Source organism: Orcinus orca, chromosome 2 (genome assembly GCF_937001465.1).
Source record: "Orcinus orca chromosome 2, mOrcOrc1.1, whole genome shotgun sequence".
Lineage (NCBI taxonomy): Eukaryota > Metazoa > Chordata > Mammalia > Artiodactyla > Delphinidae > Orcinus > Orcinus orca.
Genome location: NC_064560.1, coordinates 123,292,663 through 123,316,865, shown reverse-complemented (window position 1 = coordinate 123,316,865; position 24,203 = coordinate 123,292,663). Strand labels below are relative to the sequence as shown.

General features: G+C 41.6%; 1 protein-coding gene across 2 annotated transcripts in view; it reads left to right on the top strand.

The window, feature by feature from the left end:
* Nucleotides 1-16,052, top strand: part of FMN1 (formin 1) — a 424,285-nt gene extending 408,233 nt beyond the window's left edge. For both annotated transcript variants that reach the window (XM_012534548.3, XM_004274037.3), the window contains 2 exons: nucleotides 12,371-12,455; nucleotides 14,681-16,052. In XM_012534548.3, the coding sequence (XP_012390002.2) occupies nucleotides 12,371-12,455; nucleotides 14,681-14,725 (130 nt within the window). In that variant the 3' untranslated portion in view covers nucleotides 14,726-16,052. The remainder of the gene's footprint in view (nucleotides 1-12,370; nucleotides 12,456-14,680) is intronic.
* Nucleotides 16,053-24,203: the final 8,151 nt, after the last annotated feature.

The window sequence follows — 24,203 nt, the reverse complement described above, 5'->3', positions numbered from 1 at the left end:
ACTAGGCAATGGCCGGAAGGGTAGCCTGACATGGCTACGCCTTCTAAAAGCACAACGTTAAAAACAACCCCTACGATGTTAACACCAGGGAATCCTAATGAGGAAAATACTGGGATGTTGCCCTCAACCTTCTCCATCTAAAATACAAAAAACCATGTGCTATTGAGCTTTCTTAAGCAATAAAGCCACGCCCACACCTCCCCAAAGTCTCTTTGGTTAGTATTCTTTGCTCCCTGACCTAATGCTACTTAGTTCAAGGCTACAAGGAGATCACAGGAAAAGAGTGGCTAGTCAGTTGGTATTTCATCTCTGCAGCTTCTTATACACCGTCTCTGATTTTCTTCTCCTAAAGGGAGACCATAAAAATAGTACCATTTACTTATAGAAGAAGGTGTCCCTAATAATGATTCGTAAAGTCAACCCACATTGGGAAGCCAGACTGAAGTTATTTCTTTACAAGCATGATCTTCAGTAGGTGTCATCCCACAAAACCGTATCTACCCTTCAAAGGGCCCCAGGCCACAGTTTACGGGGCCGTGGACAAGGGCATGTTTTTCTCATGCTCCTTTGCTGATCACGTTCTTCTGTGTATTTCAGAATAGCCACCAGAAGGAAGAGTTCTCGTGCTTGGTAGATTCTGGTTCACATGTCTCTAAATTTTAATTTTAGGACATAGTGATTTGGACCTTCAGCTTTTATTTATCCCGTTTTTTTAGGGAACTTGGGTGTTATTCCCTGTAGCATGCTGACTCAGAGGCCCATTACTACACATACTGGTGCACAGAAGCCTGCCCTGTTCCCTTTCTAGACTAGTTTGACCTCTTTAGCGATGACTGATATCAAGTCTTCTGTAAACAGATTTACATTACAGCTGGTCAGCTTTCATGCTTTTGCCAACATGCATTTTATGAACTATATTCGTGCAGTGCCTCCCTTTTCTTTGCCTTCATCCACTGACGTTCCCAAAGCCATTGACTTGGAATATCTTCAGTGAAGATGTGTACATGGTCTGGGTCATGCAGTGGTTAATGTTTTTAGGTCACACTGTACTGGATGGCTAACAGAGCTTCCTCTTTGAAGCTAGTAGCTCTATAGGCAAAACTTTACTTCTGTAATCCTGAAGTCGCTTCCTCAGTCCCATTGTCAACATTACGAGAGTTGAGTGATTTACTAGCAAGTGTGTCCTGCTAATATAACCAGATTGTCTATTTTCCACTTGCTGAAATGAATTGGTCATTTTCATTTAGAGGATTTCTAATAAATAAACCAACAGGCATTTAAAACAGAATGGTAATTTGCGGGGGCCATCTACCTGTTTTTTTTCATTTTTTAAAAATATGTTTTTAGAGCAGTTCTAGGTTTACAACAAAATTGAGAGGTAGGTGGATTTCCTACAGAGAATTCCCATGTATCTCCTTGTCCCCAAACATGTGTAGCCTCCTCCATTATCAACATCACTCATCATAATGCTACTTTTTTTTTTCAACCAAAGATGAATATTATTGACACACCATAATTACCCAGAGTCCATAGTTTTTACCTTAGGGTTCCCTGTTAGTGTTGTCCATTCTGTGGGTTCGGACAAATTGCGTAATAATGTAATGCATCGTTATAATATCATACAGAGTATTTTCACTGCCCTAAAGCTCCTCTGCACTCTGCCTAGTCACGTCTCCTCCTTGCCCCACAGTCACTCATCTTTTTATTGTCTCCATAGTTCTGCCTTTTCCAAAACATCTACTCATTTTTTTTTTTTCTTCCCGGTACGCGGGCCTCTCGCTGTTGCGGCCTCTCCCGTGCGGAGCGCAGGCTCCGGACGCGCAGGCTCACCGGCCATGGCTCACGGGCCTAACCGCTCCGCGGCATGTGGGATCTTCCCGGACTGGGGCACGAACCCGTGTCCCCTGCATCGGCAGGCGGACTCTCAACCACTGCGCCACCAGGGAAGCCCCATTTACTCATTTTTAAATACTAAAATTAACCCCACTCTTTGGAGCGTAGATTCCAACCTGAGCCATGATTTGAGATCAGCTGTGTCCAGACATCCATTAGTTGCCTGTGTGACTTTTTTTCATTAAAAATGTAACCTAGCCTCATACTTAAGAATTATTCAAAAGTTAATAGGTTGACAATCTTGTTACACTTCAGTTATTTGGAATAGGAGAGAAAGGAAAAGGAAAAGAACAGATGACCCAAAGAAAATGTTAATTGCAGTCACAGAATTAAATTGGGAGGAACCTTAGGGTGTAATCAGTTGGGTTCATTTCATCTTCATTCTAGGGTAGTAAGAGCAAATAGAAATTGGAGAGTAGAATAGGACCCAAATCAGGAAGATCAGTTATAATTCCCAGAAAGACCACAAAGAAAATGAACCATAATGAAATGTAAGGTAATTCCTGACTTTAGGACAGGGAAGTAAGTGGATGTCCCCCTGGGCACTTAGTTTTCCCACACTTCAGCTCCTCTGAATCTGTCCCCACGGTGCCTGTCTGTGAGTATTTGTCAGAGACTGTCCATCTCCCAGGCTTAGAACATATCTGGAAAGTACCACGCAGAGGAGAGTGGCAGAACTGGCTGTGTTTTGATTTGAGCCCCAAAGCTGAAATCCGGTGGCTATGGCTGTCAGAAGAACCATTCTTTTCAGAGGCCTTGTCTTCTTAATCAGCTGTTCATCTCCCAGATATCCCTAGGCAGTTCTTTAGGAAGAAGACTTCTGCTGGCTTTCATTCTCCCGAACAGGAAGGATATTTTTTTCTCTTCCCCGCCTAAGAGATTCAGTGGGTTCCGTTGCGTTCCATACATAGCGTTTTCCAACATTTTTTTCCAAACAGCAGAGCTTTTTTTATCCAAATGAAAACATTCATGAAACCCCAATATATAAAACAGATTAAATTAAGCTTTTCTGGTTGAAGCAGGCTTGCAGATGTTGGGGTTAAGAGAATCCTTAACTCTTCCTTCTTTTCCTGAGGCACCTTGGCTGAGGCTCTTTGGAAGACAGTTTGAAAATGCTGCTCTACGTTACTGGTTTTTCCATGAGTGACAAGGAGTACGACACAGCCTGAACACTCTACCCCACCTCCTATATCTCACTTACCTCTTGGTTGGCTGACATGCCCAATCCCTATGTTTAAAAATAAAGGCGCTTCTGTTATTGTAAAGTTCAGGAGGATGTCAGTGTATTCTGCCTTGTACATCATGAGCTAGTGAAATACTGGACGTGTAAAGAATAAAGACATCGTACTTCTTCAGTCTCACAGAAGGCTGTGCTCTGAGTTGGTCTGATTCAGCTGCAGGAATACACATCTAGCCTGTAGAAACCCCAAAGCATGCCCAGATCTCCCAGAAAAGGAGGCTGTAATGTGGGGAGCCTGAGCCTTTAAATGGAAAGGCGTATCACTCTTTGGGATGCAGTTGCCTCAGCTGCCTTGTGATCCCAGCTCTCTAATGGGTTAAGAAAAAGGGTGATTTTGTACCATATCCAGATCTTTTCATTTAGGATGGGAATAATGTTCTCTCGTAGCTTTCTAACTGGAAGCAGAATTCCCTCCCCAGCCAACCAAGGTTGCAAATCATTTCTGTAGAACAAGGACTAAGCAGGACCATCTGAGGACACATGTCACTGTCCTCAATCTCTCATATTCACGTCTTTCCTCAGTAGACTTTGGGAGCAACTGAAATTTACTGGGGCCCTTAATAACTCTCTAGGGATGTGTTGTAACGGAAAGGAAGAAAAGGTTTTCAGAAATCACTTTTATTAAAGCATTTGTAAATTGAAAGTAGTTCTTTTCTTTCTCTAACTTACTTGTATGTCTTCCTCCCTGTATTTCAGAATTTTTTTTTTAGAGGGCGTGAGATGTAACCTTTGAAATCAAGTCTAGGTATTTGCCTGTGAGTAATCATGGGCAACTATGTGTGAGAGTCTAGCGTAAATATTTAGACCCGAAACAAAAACAGAACCAAGATCTAGGCCAGAACCAAAGACAAGTCCATGAGCAATGAAGCCAAGGGAGAGATCGAGCATGGCTGTAGCTAGAAATTGTCCAACCAGTTCTCTCTGACTGCATGCAACGAAGTTCTTACCTCGTAAGTGAGAGTGGCAAATTCCAGACTTGGGGAAAGTTGTATAACCTCTCTGAGCCTCAGTCTCCTTGGGGGCAAAGTAATGTGGATACTTTCAGGAATCCTGGAATATGTATGTAATCTGACATGCATAAATATTTAGCACATTTGGGTGGCCTTAAGCACCCTTTCTTTTTCCGTATTTAGGACTCAACCAGCTAATCAATAACTGGAGCTAGAGTTTTTCATGCTTTTACGTTTTATTTTTTCCCCAAGGCTAAATGCAAGAGATAATTGTCCTACAACGTCTGGGTATTTACTAAACATTTAGGCTTGTTTGAGGTAAAGCAGAGAAAAGCTGTCAATGCAAGTCATTGTCTTTCACTTAGATATTTGCTAACAACTGACTGCTGCATGGCACAGTGCTAGATGTAGGATCAGGGAGAAGACCCAGTATGCAGAAGGCGTGATCATTGTCTTCAAGTGGTTCCAGTGGTTTGAGGGAAATAAGACACCTATACAGTCCTAAGAGGAAAAGTTCCTAAGTGCCGTAAGAGAGGCACAAAGTGTCCTTTCACTTGAGAAAAGAGCAATTACTTCTGACTAAGAGAGATGAAGGAAGCTTTCATGACTCTGGCACTTAAGCTGAGACTAGAAGAATGGGAAGAATTTGAACACATGGAAATGAGTAAGAAAGTCATTGAGGGGCTTCCCTGGTGGCGCAGTGGTTGAGAGTCTGCCTGCCGATGCAGGGGACACGGGTTCGTGCCCCGGTCCGGGAAGATCCCACATGCCGCGGAGCGGCTGGGCCCGTGGGCCATGGCCGCCGAGCCTGCGCGTCCGGAGCCTGTGCTCCGCAACGGGAGAGGCCACAACAGTGAGAGGCCCGCGTACCGGAAAAAAAAAAAGTCATTGAGGGAACAGTAAGAGCGAGATGCAGGGGTGAGAAAGCCTTGGTAGAAAGAAGAGTGAGAAGTTTGGACAGGACAGGGAACACGTGGAGTGAGATGAAGGAAAGGATGCTTGATAAGTAATCACAGATAATAAGTGTCTTTAATTTTCATAGCAATTGTGTTATTTAGGTATGGTATTATTTCCACTTTTAAGGTGAAATTGAGTTGAGGCTCAGAAGGGTTAAGTGATTTGTCCAAGGACAGTATTAAACCAGATCTGGGTCTGAAAAGGTAAGACAGACCAGTAAACTAAGTTCGAAACGGGGAGTTTTGATTGCCAGAGTAAGGAATTTGGATCCTATAGTATAGTTCAAATCCAGCCCACAACTGGTTTTTGTCAATAAATTTCTTAGAACACGACGTTGCACTGCCCTTCATTTGTATATTTTTTAGGGCTCCTTTCACGCTACAACAGCAGCGTTGAGTAGTTCCAGAGACCATATGGCTCACAAAGTCTAGAATATTGACTCTCTGGCCCTTTATAGGAAACCTTTGCTACCCCAGCTGAAGTTGATTGGGAGTCACTGAGAGTTTTTGAGAAGGGAGGTGACATTCTTAAGAGTTAACACATTGATTATCGAGACCATGTTCATCAGTAGGATGGATCAGAGGGAACTAGATCATTTCAAAGACTACTTCATTGTCTGGGTCCTCATCCCTGGGCTCCTGAACTATCACAGAAGCCTTCCAGCAAGTCTCCGGCCAAAACTTCGAAGCCTAGAGAGTCCAGGCGGGCAGCAAAAATGAGTGGTGTGTGCCGGGTATAAGAAAACCAGTTGTGCAAACAAGCTGGTAGGTGGTACCACTGGACAGCCTCGGGCTGAGGATAGGATGAGGAGTGATGGCAAGTGTTGCAGACTGAGGTGTTGCCGCACAGAAATGCCACTCAATGTTGCCACACCTTCCAGTTTTGTAAGGGAGGTGAGAACTTTGTATTCTTGTGTGAAGTCTCTGCATTACACACGGGAGCTCGCATTTATTTAAACCTCCTGTGGTTGATGGAAACTGAATTTACATTTGTTTAAACCCTCCAGAGGTCGATCACACTGCTGACCTCTACTTTGCAGTCTCTTCCCACATCATTACCAGAACACTGATGCTAGGTGAATTTAATGGCATCAACGACAGCAGCTTGCTGTAGCTTCTTCAGCAGGTATAGGACACTTTGCCCATGGTTTTTGAAGGACATTTGAGAGACAGGTGGACAGACAGATTGACTGACTGACTGACCACCCAGTCACCAACCATCAATCTCTCGTCAGGTCAAAGCAGTTTTTAAGACCTGCCTATATGCTCCATCATAACAATGGACGTAACGTAGCCAGACTGTCAGAATATTTTAGCGTTTGTCTTTCATCAAGGGTAAGTTTCGTACTGTATGATACAAAAGCCATTGAGAAACAGCCTTGCCCGCCACAATTAGCTTTGCCCTCTAATGTTAAGGACATATAGAGAATCTCATGAGAATTTGCTCGTTTGTATCTTGCAGGATCAGTTTTGAGCACTGGTGATGTTGTATGCATTCAGGTGAGAGTCAGTGACTTTATATTTTCATGCACCTGAATGGACATGAACGTTTTCCCCCATAACCATTCTTGACGCCTGAATTTTTACAGTTTAGAGATTAATCACTTATAATTATTTATTCATTAACTTACTATTTATGGTCATATACTATATGCCATTTTACTCTGCAAAATGTGAAGGAAAGAAAGACAGTGAAGTCCTATATCTGCTTTTGAGAAGCTCCAGTCTAGTGTAAAAAGCAGGTGCGTAAAAATGTTCACAACACAGTGAAATGAATGAACCTTGGCAGGAGGTATGAACTCTATCCAACCAGATTTCTCGTTCTTTATGTCATAAATGTGCCTTGGAAATACAAGGTTGGAAAATGTTCCATTTTAATGATAAAATGACTTTAAATGTCCTAGAAAGTCTGAGACAGGACCAACCTCATAATTTATGGGGCTCCCCTTGTTCAAAAACTAAGAATTTCAAGGGACTTCCCTGGAGGTCCAGTGGTTAAGACTCTGTGCTTCCACTGCAGGTGCACTTCCACTGCAGGGTTCGATCCCTGGTCAGGGAACTAAGATCCTGCATACCGTGCAGTGCGGCCAAAAATATATATATATATACACATATACTAATAATTTCAAGACAGTGACGGGAGTGCATTAAACCAGGAAGCCCCACACGACCATGCAGGTTGAACGCCCGGGCAGCCTCATGGCTCAGCACTTTCAAGAAATTCAAGTGAGCAGTACTTCAGCAAAGTAAAGGGTTTTTTTTCGATTTTGTTCTCTAGGTCTCTGTTTTTTCATGGCATGTATATGTGTGCCGGCTACTGTATCAAGGGCTAGGAACACAGCAATAAAAACGATAGCCACCATCTCTACCCTCATGTATCTTACTGTCTAGCTGAGAGGTTTGTATGTGATAATTTTTGTTAACTGGTCCCATTATGTCTTAACTACATTCTCAGAAAAGTATTTAAATGGCCAGTGAGTCTTACTTTTTCTTTATACTTTTAAATATGTAATATAAACTGAAAATATAATCTTTCTGTGTATAGATATATAATATTCCTATAAGGAACAAGTGTTATTTTGGTTATGAGAGAAACAAGGTTAACATGAAAAATATATATTTATTCAGAAGTTCTATACTATTTGAAATTTAAATTTTACTTATGATACCTCCAAGGAACCTGGAAAAATGGGAGGAAGTAGATGGAATCTTCCTTTTGAAGTTGAAATAGTTTCTCGTATTTATTTGTTTGAAAAGTTTATGTCATGCCTGCACCGAAGTGTAGCTTCTCGTTATGACTTTTAGAATCTGTGTTCAGAGCAGAAAAATTGAGCTGAGTTCCCTTGGTTTGCTAAATCTCGGGGTAATAGCATTCGTTGATGTGGTTTGCCTTCAGGACACGTCTAAGTGGTATTACTACAAGATAGTACTTAGCTAATAGCGCCATTTGTTTTATTTGTAGTCAGAAACTACTGTTGTGCATTCTTAAGGAGTAATCCTTTATATCCGTGATGGAAGGTTCCATAATCGTTATCCTTTATTGACCACTTGCTATATACCATGTATACTAGAGGTTTTACTAGATATATTAATTAATTTAATCCTCACAATAATACCATGGAGTTAATATTGTGTGTGTATATATATATATATATATACACACACACATATATATGTGCTATATATATCATACCATTTTATATATAAGGAAACTGATAGTTGATTAACTTGCTCCAAGTTTTCTAGTAATTGGCAGAGTTGGAGTTAGAATCAAGCCTCGCTGATGCAGAAGCTACTTGCCACCAAGCTATGCTTTCTCCCAATCCTTGATGATTTTTCAAGAGTGCCCTGTGAGAGGGAGACATCATAATTGAATGAGAACATTTAGAGACGAGCAGGATGGAGTCACCAAGATCAGAATTGTCCCCGGAAGCCTGGGGTATGCATGGCAGCCCGTAGTCTGCGGGACAGCCACTGACCAGTAGGAAAAGGTTAGCAGTGCGGACAGGACCTTAGGTTGGCTCCCGGCCTCCACATCCCCGACCACCATCCCCCCAGATACTGAGAGAACGTGGGAAGTGATCGCAGGGCTTCTGAGAAGTGAAAGTGGGAATTGGGGGAGGCGATGCTGAGCCAGGAGTGTGGTAGAAGACCAACTCTGAAAGAAGAGACCAGAATTCTAAGGTGAAAAGGAACTACTTAAGCAAAAGATGACTCCCAAAAGTGCCCTAAAAGTTAGGGAGCCCAGAGAGAAATAGTAATTCCAAACCATTCCATTGGAATGTGGATTAAAGGGTCACTAATAAGTGCTCTCTCTGAAAACAAATCTTGCCGGAGAGACGCCAAGAAAAGTAGATGCTACAAGCTGTGGCCTCATTGACAGCACCATCATCTTGGTTTGCAGATTCCTTAGTAGTCAGTCTCCAATGTAGTCTGACCTGGCTGTGAACCTTCTAGCGCATTCCTTTCTTGTATGGGTATAGTCACAGTTACTGCTGCAAGCAGAAGTGTTTAGTAGGTAGTGTGGTGTATACGCTCAGACCTATGCCCCTGTCCAGAAGTGCCCGTCCTCACGGCAGCTTCACAGATGTATTTCTTGGGTTTTATAAATCATTGCTCGTCTTTGTCTCGCTTTTACTTCTTTTCTGATGCACAAGTCAGCATGTTGAATTCACTGAACTAACTTGTGCATGTGGGCAGGGAGATTGGATTATGAAGCGTGTGTTTCAAGCAAATTGTGCAAAATTAGATAAGTAAAGAGCTAAGGCACTCAGCCACTTCTTCAATATTAAGTGAGTATGTGATTAATACTGAGTGAAAGGTTTGTATTTGAGGCCCTGAAGAAAAAGCATGTTCTTTTTTTTTAATGTCTGTGATTTGGTGGGTCTTTAAATATTTGGTATTTTTTTTAAAAAAAAATACATATATATATATATATATATATATATATATATATATGGGTTTTTTTTGTTTTTTTTTTTTTTGGCGGTACGCGGGCCTCTCACTGTTGCGGCCTCTCCCGTTGCGGAGCACAGGCTCCGGACACGCAGGTTCAGCAGCCATGGCTCACGGGCCCAGCCGCTCCGCGGCATGTGGGATCTTCCCAGACCGGGACACGAACCTGTGTCCCCTGAATTGGCAGGCGGACTCTCAACCACTGCGCCACCAGGGAAGCCCTAAAAATATTTTTGAAGACATTTTTAAAATAAAGAAACATATTAAGGATAATTTAACACACCCATATTCCCACCACCTAGAATTGTTAACATTTTGCCACATATTCTTTAAGATTTTACAATTGAAAAATGAAGTATTATAGATAGAAATGAAATTCTAGTAGATATACTACCTCCCAATGTCATTCTCTTCTGTATTTCTAGTGATAACCTCTATCACGAAACTAGTATCTTTCCAGTCTGCATATAAATATAGATGTTTACATGTATGTTCATATACACTGTGCAGGCATCTGTGAACAACACTGTTTCTTGGGCACTATTCCCCAATATATATGCAAGGTAGCAAGTTGCATACACAGTAACGATAGTAGTGAACACATGTTGAGTGATTACACAGTGCCTAGAGCAGCACTTTCTCAGTCCTTTCAATGACTCTGTGTAGCCCACACTGTTGTTGTTATCCTCTTTTTTAGGTGCACAGAGAGGTCCCTTGCCCAGGGTCACACAGCTCATAAGTAGTGGGGCTGAGAATTCATCTCAGTCAGTCAGGTTCTGGAGCCGAGCACTTAACCACCAGGCTAGATGGCCTCTTCACTCTGTCACTCTGCAGAATTCATCACTCTCTCAATATCATGTTTCTGATATCCATAATTGGTGAATTCAGATCTAGTTTATTCCTTTTCACAGTTATACCATATTCCATTAAATGAATATAATATACAAGCATCATTGCACGGTGCTTAAGACCTGTAAAATACAAGTAGTGAAAGTTTCTATCTCACAGGGTTGTTGTGAGAATTAAATGGTTTAATTCAAATAAAGCGGGTAGAAGAGTACCAGACATGCAGTAAGCACCCAATAAATGTTAGCTATTACTATTTGCTCTTATCAGCTATCCATTATCCTATTGAATCTGATCACTAGGTGGTTTTCAGTTTTTCATTATTGCATATATTGTCACAGTGAAAGATGTGTCTAATTATAAGTTTCTTTGGGGTATCTCCCTAGAAGAGGAATTGATAGCTCACAGGGTATGTATGTTTTCAGTTTCAGTTGATGCTGCCAAAGCCAGCTGTACCAACTTACAGGCCCTCATACACGGTTCGGCACTTCCCGTTTCCTCACATCCCCAGTAACAGTTGATATTGCCTGGCTTTGATTCGCCTATCTGATGGATAAGAAATACTACTTTGTTGAACTGATGAGCTGGATAAGAAATAATATCATGTTGTGGAATTGAATTTTTATAGCAGCTTTATTGAGATGATTCATACTGTAAAATTTACCCTTTTAAAGGTGTCCAATTCTGTGGTTTTTCGGTATATTCACAAGGATGTGCAACCAGCACTGCTACCTAGTTTTAGGAGAAACCCCTTACCCCTTAGCAGTCACGCCCCTTCTCCCCTCCCCTCGGCACCTGGCGCTGCTAATCTACTTTCTGTCTCTGTGGATTTCGTATCAATGGAATCACATAACATGTGGATTTTTGTCACTGGCTGGCTTCTTCCATTTACCTTGATGTTTCTGAGGTTCACCCACCTTGTAGCATGTATCAGCACTTCATTCCTTTTTATGGTTCAGTAATATTCCATTGTGTTAATATACCACATTTTGTTTATCCATCTAGCAGCTAATCTAAATTTGGGCTGTGTCTACTCTTGGCTATTATAAATGACGCTGCTACAAACATTTATATATAAATTTTTGTCTGGACGTACATTTTCATTTTCTTGGGTACACATATATTTATATACCTAGCAGTCGAATGGCTGGGTCATGTGGTAACTTTGTTTAACATTTTGGAAAGCTGCCAAACTCTTTTCCAAAGTGACTGGACCATCCTCCAGACCCATCAGCAATGTAGGAGGATTCCAACTTCTTCACATCCTCACCTCCAACACTTGTTACTGTCTTTCTTTTCAATTCCAGCCATCCCAGTGGCTGTGGAGTGATAATCTCATTGTGGTTTTGCTTTGTACTTCTCCGATGACTGATGATGTTGAGCATCTTTTCGTGTGCTTACGGGCCATTTGTTTGTCTTTGGAGAAGTGTCTAGCCAAATCCTTTGCCTGTTTTTTAAATTGGGAAATTTGTCTTTTTATTTGAGTTGTAAGAGTCCCTCATGTATTCTGAATGAAAGTCCTTTCTCAGACGTATGATTTACACATATTTTTCCCATTCTGTGTGGGTTGTCTTTTCACTTATTGTGAACTGGTGAATTTTAATATTTGTAGCTTTCATATGTTTCTCCAAAATTTCAGTTTTCAAAATTGTCTTCATCTTACCTACTGAGTGGATCACAAGCCAGAGAGCCTTGAAGTGTGCCCTGAGAGTACAGTGAATCCACCTAGTCTTCCGTAGATCAGAAACTCCTCCTGCACTGGTTGCAAAAGCACAGACTTCCCCAAAGACATCTTGGTGAGCCTCTCAGCCAGTGAAGGAAATTCAGCTTTGATGCCCAGAAGAGTCACCTTCTCAAAGTGTGAATTTAGTAATGAAAAGCACTGAAAACCGTTCCTTATATTTTCAAACTGCTAATTGGTTAATTCAACAGCATTTGGATTTCTGTTTAACCTGACCTCTCTCTTCTGTCCTTTTTTCTTCTCCTTTCTTATCCTCCTCTCCCCTCCCCCCTCCCTGTTTCCATTTCAGATTGAAAATGGCTCAGGAATCAGTCAGCAAGTTAACAGCAGAGAAGAAAGTGGAGACAAAGAAAATTAACCCCACGGCTAGTCTGGTGAGATGCATTTTTCATTCACAACCTCAAGATTTTTCATTATAACTGAGATGCACCCAGTAGTGGGTCAGAATTTAAAGGATAAAACTCAGAGGAATGAGTAGTATGCAGATTCTCAGTTCCCCTCCCAGAGTAGCATATGGGTAAGAAAGAATATAAGGGAGGACAGAGTGAGGAACAAACACTGCCTCGAGCGCTCTTCCAGCAAATTCAAACAAGGTCATTTCCGGATAAACCAAGTGTAGTCACTTGCCATTTCACACCCTTCCGCGCCGCACCCCACGCCATGATCCCTCTCATCTCAAAGCACTGCTCTCCTGAAATGTTTAAGTATTCTCACCCTCACCAATTCCTTCTCCCTGTTAAGGAAAGGGGCAGGGATGATCCTCTTTTGAGAGTTAGTAAAACTGAGATGCAGAAAGATACAGCTTACATAGGATCACTTCACAAATGGACAGCCAAAACCAGAACGAGACTCTGGGTCCCCCGACAGCTCTCCCTGGGCTAGAAGCTAAGCAGGCTAGTCTGTCTTCCTAGCTGTGAGGGGAAACTGTCGTCCTCCACAGTCCCATTTTCAGTAAGGATCACAAGGAATCTCTGTGTTCCAGCTGGAAAAGCTAAATGGGTTAGGAACCCATCTAGATGTAGAGATTCAAATCCCAGATCAGCCACTTACTAATTGTAAAACCTTAGTGAAGTTACTTGGCTTCTTTATTCTCCACTAGTACTTTTTTGCCGGCTGCTTTAAATCCTTTGACCATCTAAGTGGGGTATAAGTTAAAAGTGAGGTCATTTCTATTGACTGACCATGATGTTCTCATCACAACCCCATCAGCAGCCCAATGAATGTTGAGTGAAGTTGATGAGTGAGAAATGGGAAAGTCAGGGCCATACAGCTGGGTCAGGGACAGCCATGGTTAGCTCACAGAGCTCCTACCTGAATGGACACATCCTCTGTGCCCATTTGACCATGCATTTGTGGTGCTCATTTGTGCATGATATTCTGTTGGCAGTGGGTTCAACTCTTATTTCTGTCTTCCTCCCTCATTAGACACTGCCCTTTTCCCCAGGCCTCTTATTTGGGCCTCTATCCTAACTTTTACAGCCAAGCCTTATTTTCAGGGGCAGAGAGAATGGACTCAGGCCTGTAGACAAAGGGGAAACAGTGGGTGGACCGTGGCATTCTTTTATTGGTGACCTCCATGGAGAGTAAGCTCTCAGCTGTGATCCTCTGCTCCTTGGGGTGGTTTGTTTTGTCACCTGTTTGTTTTGGTGGAAATTAGGGAAGAGCTCATAAACTGATTCCTGATTCAAGTTCACAAGTCAGGCATGGTATCCAAACAGGATGGGTGTTTAAAAATTATCTTAAGTTTACATCTAGGCCAATTTAGTGATCCATTGCATTTTCACATCTCCTAGATCACAAGAAGCTTAGGACCTGTTCTCAAAGGGCATCTCTCTGCACCGGCTCTTTGCAAAGGACTGTACTTGTTCCGTCTCTTTTTTAGCCTTCTACTTGTCCACCTTGAAGGCCAGACACACCCATGTGTCTTACTGTGCTTAATATATTTACTTCTAAGTCCTAGAAACAGTGAGGGTCTGTGTTTCTGTTCTGTGTAATCTTGTTTATCTTGCCATCAGACTTTCATGTCCTTCCTCATTAGAAGGCCGTCCCTGGGAAGGAAGCTCAGGAAGAACGGAGCAGAGTATCCTTGGCAAAATGGGAGCTGCTGCCATTCTGCAGAGACTAAATCTCGTCATCCTCCATTTTGCATAGCCTCTGTTCAGTCCTGCCAAGTTGGTCACATGCAGACATGCCTGACTTGGAAAGAGTGACTTTTCATATCTAGACTTCCTAGAAACTATTTCTTGAGCATTCCCTAATGGGAGGAGTCTTTGAGTAACACTACGAAGTTAGGACCTTTGTCACAGAAGATGAGAACAGAACGGAACAGCCTGGCATTGTAAAGGCCGGTGTTTTAGATGGATATAGTTGGTTGATTAGCTGGTTACTTATTTTGTGTGTTTGTGAGGTGATAGGATGGGAAGGGTAGGAAACTGAGGGTTTCTGGGAAAAAGGATAGAAATCCTCTCATTTCTAGGGCATTTGGTACAACTCTATTTGGCATTCTAGACTGACATTTGAGAAATGTACCAAAATTTGAGAAAGATGAAAATTTTTAAAAAGGAGTTGTACTAAACTCGATTTTTTTCTCAAACAACAGAAAGAAAGACTGCGTCAAAAGGAAGCCAGTGTGAGCACCAACTAACACAGAGACACAGGAGAGCAGTGACGGTGAGACGTAGTACTCTGCATGATCCTTTGTAACACCAGTGTTGCAAGAAGTTCTCGAAAGCTATGTCACTAAATGTTTATTTTGCTCATCTCTTTCTGAGCACCCCGTGCCTTCTTAAAGAAGTCCCTTGTTAAGCCATAGGAACAATGAAAAACTGCTGAAGAAGTATTCGATAACTGTTTCTTCTAGAGGTCCAAAGTTCGCTCTGTTATGAGACCAGAAGAATTACCAAGATTTTCCAATTTTTTTTTAAAAGCAGAGATTTCAAGCTTTCTAACCCAAACCTGATGTATATAAACTTGTGACAGAAGAAGAAAAGGATGTTTTGTGACAGTTGCCTTGAGCAGGTTCAAGCCTTGGTCTTTACATCCTGCTGGTTTGATTATTGAGCTTAATTTTGATCCTATTGCAGCAAGATCCTGGGCACCCTTCTCGCCAAAAATGTTGAAACTTACCAAAACTACTTTAAGAGGTCCAAGACTATCTATTACCCACACGCGAAAAACGGTTATTTTTTTCATTGTTTTTTTTATGTAACAGAACAGAAAATGGAATTATACATGGATGGAGAAGGGGGTTAAATAGCCATCAACTTCATCCTGGAGAACAAATTAGGATACAGGGAGTTGGCATCAGCCATTTAGTGAGACCCATTCTTTTGTTTTTGTATCAGTTCATTGGGGTTTCCTGGACCACTAGGGATTCTCCACCCCTTCTGTCCCAGAAGAAACTGTGATACCTGAGTGGGGACAGATTTGAGGTCAAAGCACCTGCTTGGACAAGTGACCCAGTATCACTCAGAGCACATCTCACACCTCAAATCATCTATGCGTGGATAACACCTTGGTAACCTACAGCTGAGCTGTACACCGTGTTCTGGGACCGGATGTGGCTGGACCTCTCCCACCAACCCCAGGAGGCAGTTTCTAGACAGGAGAGCAGATGCTACTTGCAGCCCTTTTATCATGACCTTGACCGACAGGCATGTGACGTATGGTGAAGCAGGGGTTTTTTAACGTCAAAAAACAAACAAACAAAAAACAAACAAACTAAGGGCAGAAAAAGAGTTCTTTACATCAAAATGGGAAGAAGGTGATTACATTGATATTGAACTTTGAGTGGAATATCATACGCAGGCAGCTTTTTCTGACCCTGGAAGCCCATGTGACCACCGCCTCCTGAGTCACAGGGAAACCAAATTGGACCTCTCTCCTAACATTTCTTCCTTAAGCCACCACTCTTCTAGTCTATCTTGTGAGGAGAGAAGAGAGGAGACTTGGGGTGAACTGAGATGAGGATCAAAGCCCAAGTTTTCTCCTCCAATTGGTGGAGGACCGTCTAGAGATGAGCAGAAACTTTAAAACCCTTCCCCATCCGCCTGCCACATGTGGCCTGCCCCTTGCCCCCCCATCTTCCCAGGGGCCTGAGTGTCTACCCAGGACATGCCTGCTAGTCATCAGCCCCCTCAGGGACCCCATAATAGATTCGGCCAGTTAAAGCAGCACCATAGTCTAATAGAATGCCCATTCGGGGAGTCAAGATTGCACAGTCAGGATCAAATCAAGTCATGAAGCCATATTCATGCAGGTGCTAATCACCTTTTCTAACAGTTCAGAGGAAAGGAATATAATAATATGGTTTGGTTTTTTTCCCCAAAAAATAGAAGGATGAGACAAGCAAACTAGCAGAGCAGGTAAGAACTTACATGATTAAAAGAAGTTGCTTGTGAGCGAGCTTATCATATTGCTTTCTTAGATTGTTTCTCTTCATTTTCACTTAATGGTGAAGACGACCTAAGGAATTCCTCGATTTCAAACAAATTCTACTTACAGCTACCCTGTGCTCTGTGACAGTCCTTCTAGTATTATCATACAAAAGAAAAAGCACCTGTTTTGCCCGTGCCTTGGGAATCAACTTTGAGTTTAGTGAGAACAACAGAAGTCTAGATCCTTAATAATGGCTCCTTAAAGGCTTGATGGGAGAGAACGGCAGGAGGCTCTCAGTGGGGTCCCTGTTGCCCACTTCAGGTCTCTACGTAGGATGCTCACAAGAAAAATCACTGGAGGGAAGCAGGACTGTGGCTTTATAACCCTACAAAAACATTGCTCTCAGGGAACCAGTGCTGAAGAATAATGAATGGAAACACTGAATTTGAGAGTTAGACAAATGCAGCCCAGGTTGGATTTCATCCTAGTGGACAGACTAGAAATTGGCAGTCAAATACCTATTTCTAAAGAGCAGCGTTTGCCTACCTCTGTTGGGGAAACCTAGTGAGTCCAAAGTAGTGATACTGTATCACTACACTAGGCAGGATCCCCATTATTCTCTCCCAGTTTGCATCCTGCATTAGGTATCTGGACACCCTTCCCAAGTCCACACGTGGACTGCATTGTGACAGCACCCTCATTTCTAACTTGACTTCATGCTCGGTAAAGGTTCACAAGAGTTTGTTCAAGGTGGGCCATCTGAAACAACCTGGAGGCCCTGAGAACAGTCCATCCAAAATGCAGTTGAGATTGTATTAACTCCAACAGATGTCGCTAAACGTTTCATGGAGAAGTAGTAGTTGGGGTACCACTTAGCAGAGTGGGCACTTCTGGCTGCTCTAAGCATAGCCCTGACTGCACTAGAGGGACAGTGGCCAGTATTTCTACTCTGCGTTTAACCAGACACTCACACCTGACCTACTAGTCAGACTCGGAGAAACCTTAACTTGTAACAACATCCTCTCTTCCTAGCCAAGCTTCATTAAATCCGAGCACACAGCAGATAGCAGTTCAGATTCCTGCATGAGTAACTGGCATGATCATCGAGCACACAAGTATATCATATATGACACGAAAGCATGATATAAACACGTTAGTTAAAAACATAGGCCTGTGAGGTATCAATAATCAAGTGAGGAGAAGGTGTGCTATATGGTTTTTTAACCCAAGAAGAGGCAACTTATGGGAGGGGGTGTGGTGAAGGGAAGAGGTGGCCAAGAAGAAATGGATGATGTGTTGATGGTCAAGGCCCGGGGGTCACAGGTGATGGACCTGCCGCCCAACAGTTACCTTTTGAATCTTTGGTTGTTGTCTGTGATACCTCTTTAAACATTCATTGCAACTACCTAGGAACTATGAAGAGAGAAGGTCTGAAATCTGGGAAGTAGAATAAGGAAATCCAGTGGTGCTCTTCCATCTTTAAATGTTCTAGCCGAAACAAATTGGCAACATCGTTGAGGAACTGAATGCCAGATTGGGTGCTGGTCTCTGACCCCCTCTTCTTTCCGGTAAGAATAGTAGAAGCTGCACGCCTGCTCAGCCTCCCTTAGGCACCTCCTTTTCTCATAAGTACTAAAAGGAAAGGCATTTCCCTAAATGATAAACTCCTGTGCTGCTGGTGGAGAACCCGGAAGAACTAAAGGAAGGAATAAAACTCTTTGGTGGTATTGGAAACCTCCAGCAACATGAAGAAGTCATTGGTATAGTCCTTCCAACACCATGATTGGACATAGCAAAAGAGACGTAAGTGTATTTTTAGTAAAGATTTGCTTGTTGGACTGGGATTGCGCATCTCTCTCTAGATTATACCACTTGTATGGAGGAATTTTCATTTTACTTCTATTCTTGCTTTCTTGGACATCATATTTTCTCATTTCTATTTCTGCTTCTTTCTTGCCTGGTATCACTGACGCAGATCATTGCATACACTAGCACAGCAAACAGCACACAGATGGCCAGTGTAGAAAGGGGAATTAGCAGTACAGACCTGCGGGCTCTTTTCCAGTAACCAGACTGTAACATTGACATGGGAACCTCTTCATTGCCTGACATTCTAAATTGATCTCTTTTGTAGTACTGCACCCTTGCCAAACAAAGATAAAACCAATTTGGGGCTTTCTATGTTAAGGGGAAGGAAGAACTGCAAAAAATACAGCTTTTTTCCCCCCAAATACCTGATGCAAATATCAAATATCCAATTTTATAAATTAGTTTAAATAGTCTAAAAATTGCTAACAAGAACTCTCATTAGATTTGAGCTTCATTTTTCTTTGATCCTGCCTGTTCTAATCAGAAAAAAAAATGACCAAAAGGGGGAAGGGGAAAAAAAGCATTAGCAGATTTAGCAATCCACAAATTAATTAGTTCCTGAATCACACACAAAAACAACAAAAAACAGACATATTGTGAAACCCAATGTTATAGAAGTCCTAAGCACATAAGGATTTGAACAGCTGTGAGGGCTGATGAGTGTAGACAAAGTAAGAGCTCTTAACTGCCCACTTGAGACTTCAGCCTAAACCAGGCGATTTTTAGAGTGTGAATTCAAGGGAGTCAAGTATTGCTCTGAGCAGTTTATTTTTGGAAAAGCCACGTACAAAGAGAAGTAGTATAATATAGTGAAAGAAGTGCTAGAGTATGAAAATTTCCTTTCTCTTGTTCTCTCGTAAAAGCAGTTTATAAATGTATGGAACATCCAGAAGCCCATGAATACCACGCTTCATAGGTTAGGTTTTTACCTCAGGAACACAGAGTGGATTGAATAAAGAAGTGAATTTTCATTCATGTCAGCTACTTTGTTATCATAAAGAAATCTGCAACACAAGAGAAACACGTCTGTGTGGACAAACTTAACAGTATTTGAAACAAATGGCCAGTGTTTAACCTTTCCAAAATGCAAATAAGTTTCCATTTTCCAGCTATGGAAGGAGATAATCTGGCTGCTTGGAACCTGGTCTATTATTGGTGCAGAAGTCACTTAAAGGTACCTTTTGGAACAGGCCTCAGCAGGTCTGTCTCCTTTAGACTCCCATAACGGTATTTATAAGTCCATGAGTGATTGAATCCAGGCAACACTGGGCTCAGTTACACAGCTGTATGTGACTGAGCGGCTCGTTTTGTGTCTTTCTGCACACCTGTCAGTTGTTGGCACCTTGTTAGAGGCACTTAATTTTAGTTTCATAGTTCTTCCTTTCCCCTCCTAAGGAGTGGGTAATCCACCAAATCCTCCCAGATCAATGCTTTGCTGAGAAGTAGTAAATTCAAGAGAGTATTAACATGTCAACGTGGAAGCCAGTTCAGTAGCCTTATTTGTTCCAAGACCCTTCATCAACACTGTGATATAAACTTAGCATTTGGGAAATCTGTGTAGTTGACAACTTACTTGGAAATGTGAAGATACGAAAATGGCAGCAAGTTTACTCTGTCTCTTAAGGCACCCATGCAGTTTCTACCAGAGAAGAGATTAGGGCAGCAGATCAAGCCTCATTCAGTAGGTTATCCTGTCCTCACTGGAGCTTGAGGACAGGATAACCTCAAGCTATCCTACCCTATCCTCAATTCCTTTCTTCTCCACCCCCAGCCCCTCTCCCAACTACCCTGGTGATAAACAGTAACACAGGACCTTTTCCTTCTTGTCTTCCCTTCTCTAGCGTGATGGTTCACTTCAGTCAGTGCTCAAACGAACTCTGGCATATTATGTCTATAAAGTACTTGTTCATGAATGTCTTCTTCATGCTATAATCTGAGGAAGGCTGATTTAATCTCAATATTTTAAATAAGAGTGGTAGCTAAAGCCATTAATTTATTCTACATTCCATATGCACATATAATTTTCTATTTTTAATCTTCTCTTAAATATACTAAGAATCTCCAGTGTATCTCCATTTCAGGAAGCTGATTCATAGACTTCTGTGGGCTATTTGTTTTTTTATGCTTTGTGTGAAATCTGATAGCACTGGGCTAGCAAAATGCAAATGAGCCCACAATTTCCCACAGCAATTTGGCCTTCTTCCCTGTGGAGTAAACAACCTTCCGCCACCCTTAAGCTGTTTTGTAGGCTGAGCATTTCCCTGGATTCTACCTGTGCAGACACCAAGGGGTTCTTTTGTCTTGGAAGCTGTAAGAATGTCTTCAAAGAGAATGAATACTTCTCCCCATATATAGTGTGAGCTGCCAGTGTGTTGTATTTAGTCTATCAAGTAAGAAATCTAACGTTTTCAGGCATGCGTGCCCAGTGGTTTGTCAACATCTCTGGCAAAGCTGTACGTACTTTCCTTCCTTGTTCTCTTCTAGGGCTTGCTTCCGTTCTTGTCTCGTGAAACAAACGTATTTTTGTTTACTCATCTCGGTCAGCTTTCCAGACTGAGAGGCTAGTAGCATAGACCACTGAGTATAAGGGAAATTACTCTCCACCGCACCATGACATGGACGGTAGGTGTATTTAGGAATGCACAGCTTTCTAGGAACTCTTGGGATGGATTCCAAATTCCAGGTTTCTATGAGGTATATAAAAATGGGTATATAGCACACAAAGATTATACTACTCTTCCCAGTAAGAGACTAAGAGATTCAAAATCTCCATTTTAGATAGGTTTGAGCAAACTATAAGTAGCTCATTTTTTTCCCTTTCCTCTTGGCAACTTGTCCCTACCTATAATCTTATATCTTCAGATCTGACCTCCAAGGCATGAAGAAGGTAGTGTCAACCCACTGAGATTGCCCTCTGCTTAATCCTCTAAAGATGTTCATTTCCTTTGGAAACAAATCAGTGGGTGAGGGGGAAAGTCTAGGGACAATTCTCTCTGCCCAGAGTGACACACATAGGATTTGGGGATCTACCAAAGGGATAGGTCTATGCCCAATATTAATTTTACAATTCTACAATTCTTCAATTTCTCAAGATGCAAATGATATGACCCTACTGTTAGTAGGATGTATAATCTTTGAAGAATATAAGCATTAAGAAAAAAAGGCCTTCCCTTTAAAGAAACAATTGAAGATATTCTTAAAAAGACAGAACCTTTTAAAGTTAGAAATTGAATAATTTTTAAGATTCTTTGGAGGAGACATGTCATCGATTCATCATAGTCTTTTCCTTTCATTGAATTTTAATTTAGACTAGCGTGGAAGCAGAGTGCCCCTGGACTTTGATTTAGGGGATCGTGCTTTGGCCTGGAAAAACACAGTACTGGCCTGAATGCCCAGAACCTTAAGTGAAGTCAGTCAGCATCCTAATAGGAATCAGGCCTAACAGAAATGTAAATGATTTCAAGTCCTTTAGAGTTTAATTTTCTTATCAACACCCTCGACCCTGCTTCCTAAAATTAATTGATCCCTGCAGTTATGTGTCTTCATTTTGCCTTGTGAGATTACAAGCAATGGGATAATGGAGAAAAACAGGAGACAGGGGAGAAGGAAAATTTGAACGAGGCCAGGGTGCAATGTTTTGCTGATATAATGCATTGTTAGGGAGCTGGTGACCGTTGCCATGGTTGTATCATGGGCAGCCTTTCAGTGGAAGCTCAGGGCATAATATGTATGAGGGCAGTGGGATGGGAGTGCCCAGTATCTCATATTGGTCCGTGCCTGACAATGTTCTGGAAAAGCAGGTACCCCAGTGAGACTGGCCTGTGCTTGTTGAAATAACTCCAATGAATTTCAGATTCATTTCGATGGGGTCGGTTGTCCATGGACCTTCCTGTTTCCTCTATGCCTGTTTAAAAGTCACTTTGGCATCAAGCTTCATTTCACTTTTCTCCTTTCAATACTTCTGCATCAGCCTCCCCTTCCTTCACACCCCACAGCGATTTTTTTCCTCACTTTACTTTTACAGTTTCTCCAGGACCCAGCTTTCTCCACCCCTTTCCCCCACAGACACCTGAAAGTCCGTCCCCCTGAGTCCTCACTCCCTCCTCTCACACCCTGTGCTCCATCCCCCAGCCCTTTGGACAGGGAGCTCTGCTGTGACCAAGAGAGACACAGTGTTGTGACTGCCTCTTGTTAATGTCAGCACCACCTCATCACTTAGGCAAAGAGGGAAAATCCATAAAAGAGATGGAAAATACATTTCTTTTTTTATTCTACTTTATATTTTAAGAAGGTTGAGGAGAGGCATGGTTCCAGTCCTTCTCAATTTCTCAGAGATTTTTACTTTAAAACTAATTAGGGACCATTCTTTTCAAAAATTGTAAATCAGTTCAGGTCACCAACTATGATGTGTTTTAAGGCTCAAGTGTTGACTCTCAAGTAACTTTTCTGTGCTGCTGGACGAAGTGAATTCTGTGCAAACATTTTGAATCATAGGCTGTTTATCGCCCCTCAATTCTTACTATTACTAATGATTCAAGCATCTTCAGGAATGTGGATCAGGATGTTGACAATTTGTGGTTATTTTCAGATCAACAATAACTGTTACACTCTTGAAAGCACTTAAAGAAATTATAAGCATGTCTTAAATAGTCAACCATTTGACCTGGAAAAAAGTTGGCTTTTCTGTTTAATTATTAGACCAAACTGTAGATGTAATCTTAAAGGATTTTAAGCAATAATGAAGACAGTTTGAGAAATGAGAAGGCACTTTAGAGACATGAAACCTTACATTACACGCTCTTGGATATTTTTTAAGGTAATAAGCTAATTGGATTCAGGTATTTTTTTCCCTTTAAATTTTTAAAAATATGTATTTCTAATTTGCATATTTAATTTTGTCAAAGCTGAGAAATGCTCTTTAGTTGAATTTGTAAATGTCATTTGCAAACCAAATGAAGTATTTATTTTTAAAAAGAAAGGGTGAAGGAACCAATATTGATTTGTACATAATGAAAATGTGTGTGTGTGTGTGTGTGTGTGTGTGTGTGTGTATATATGTTTTCCTCCTTGACACTACTTGGTCCCCACATCAAGTGTATTTTTGTACATAGTATATATTGGTTAGAAAATGTAGATTATCTATTCAAAGAATTCTATCTCTGTGATAGATTATATTTATCCTAATCTGTTGATACCTCTGATAATTTAAGAGATAGAACTCTATTTTTTTGGAATCTACAGAGAACTGCATTCATGTCTTCCAATTGTAAATATGCTAAGGGAATTTTAATAAATCTTGGTTTCATGTCTGTCTGGTGTGCAGTGCAGATTTGTTTGCAGGAGGCGTTTAAGACAGTATCCTAGCAGTGCTCTAACGTGGAGAATACCAGTCACTTCCAGCTTTCATTACTGCTCAAGGGCAGCATTACTACGGAGCTGCAAGAGCTGGGTCTCAGTAAGTCCATCATTCACACTTTCTTCTTTCTCTCCTGTCCACCACACCAACAGTGCGTAAGCTAGCTAGGCATTCAAGGCTAACACTGAACAGACAAACCCAGACAAGCATGGTCTCAGCTATACTGACCCAAAAGCAACACTGCTTGAACATAAATTGCCCAAGGTGGAGGTGTGGGGTGGAGAACCACAAGGACTGGTGACTTCATGTTATGGGATGGTAAGTGATAAGAGGAGGGAAACGGAACAGAAATAGAATTGTGTTGTATTCTAACACTGAGCACAAGGTACAAATTCTTTTCAAGCAATGGTAAGAAACATGCAGATATCTATGAAAAAACTAAAAGACTTTCAGCAAAACACTCCTCTGTGAAACAGAAGTAGGATTGTGTGTTTTTTTAATTGATTCATTTGTTCAGTAT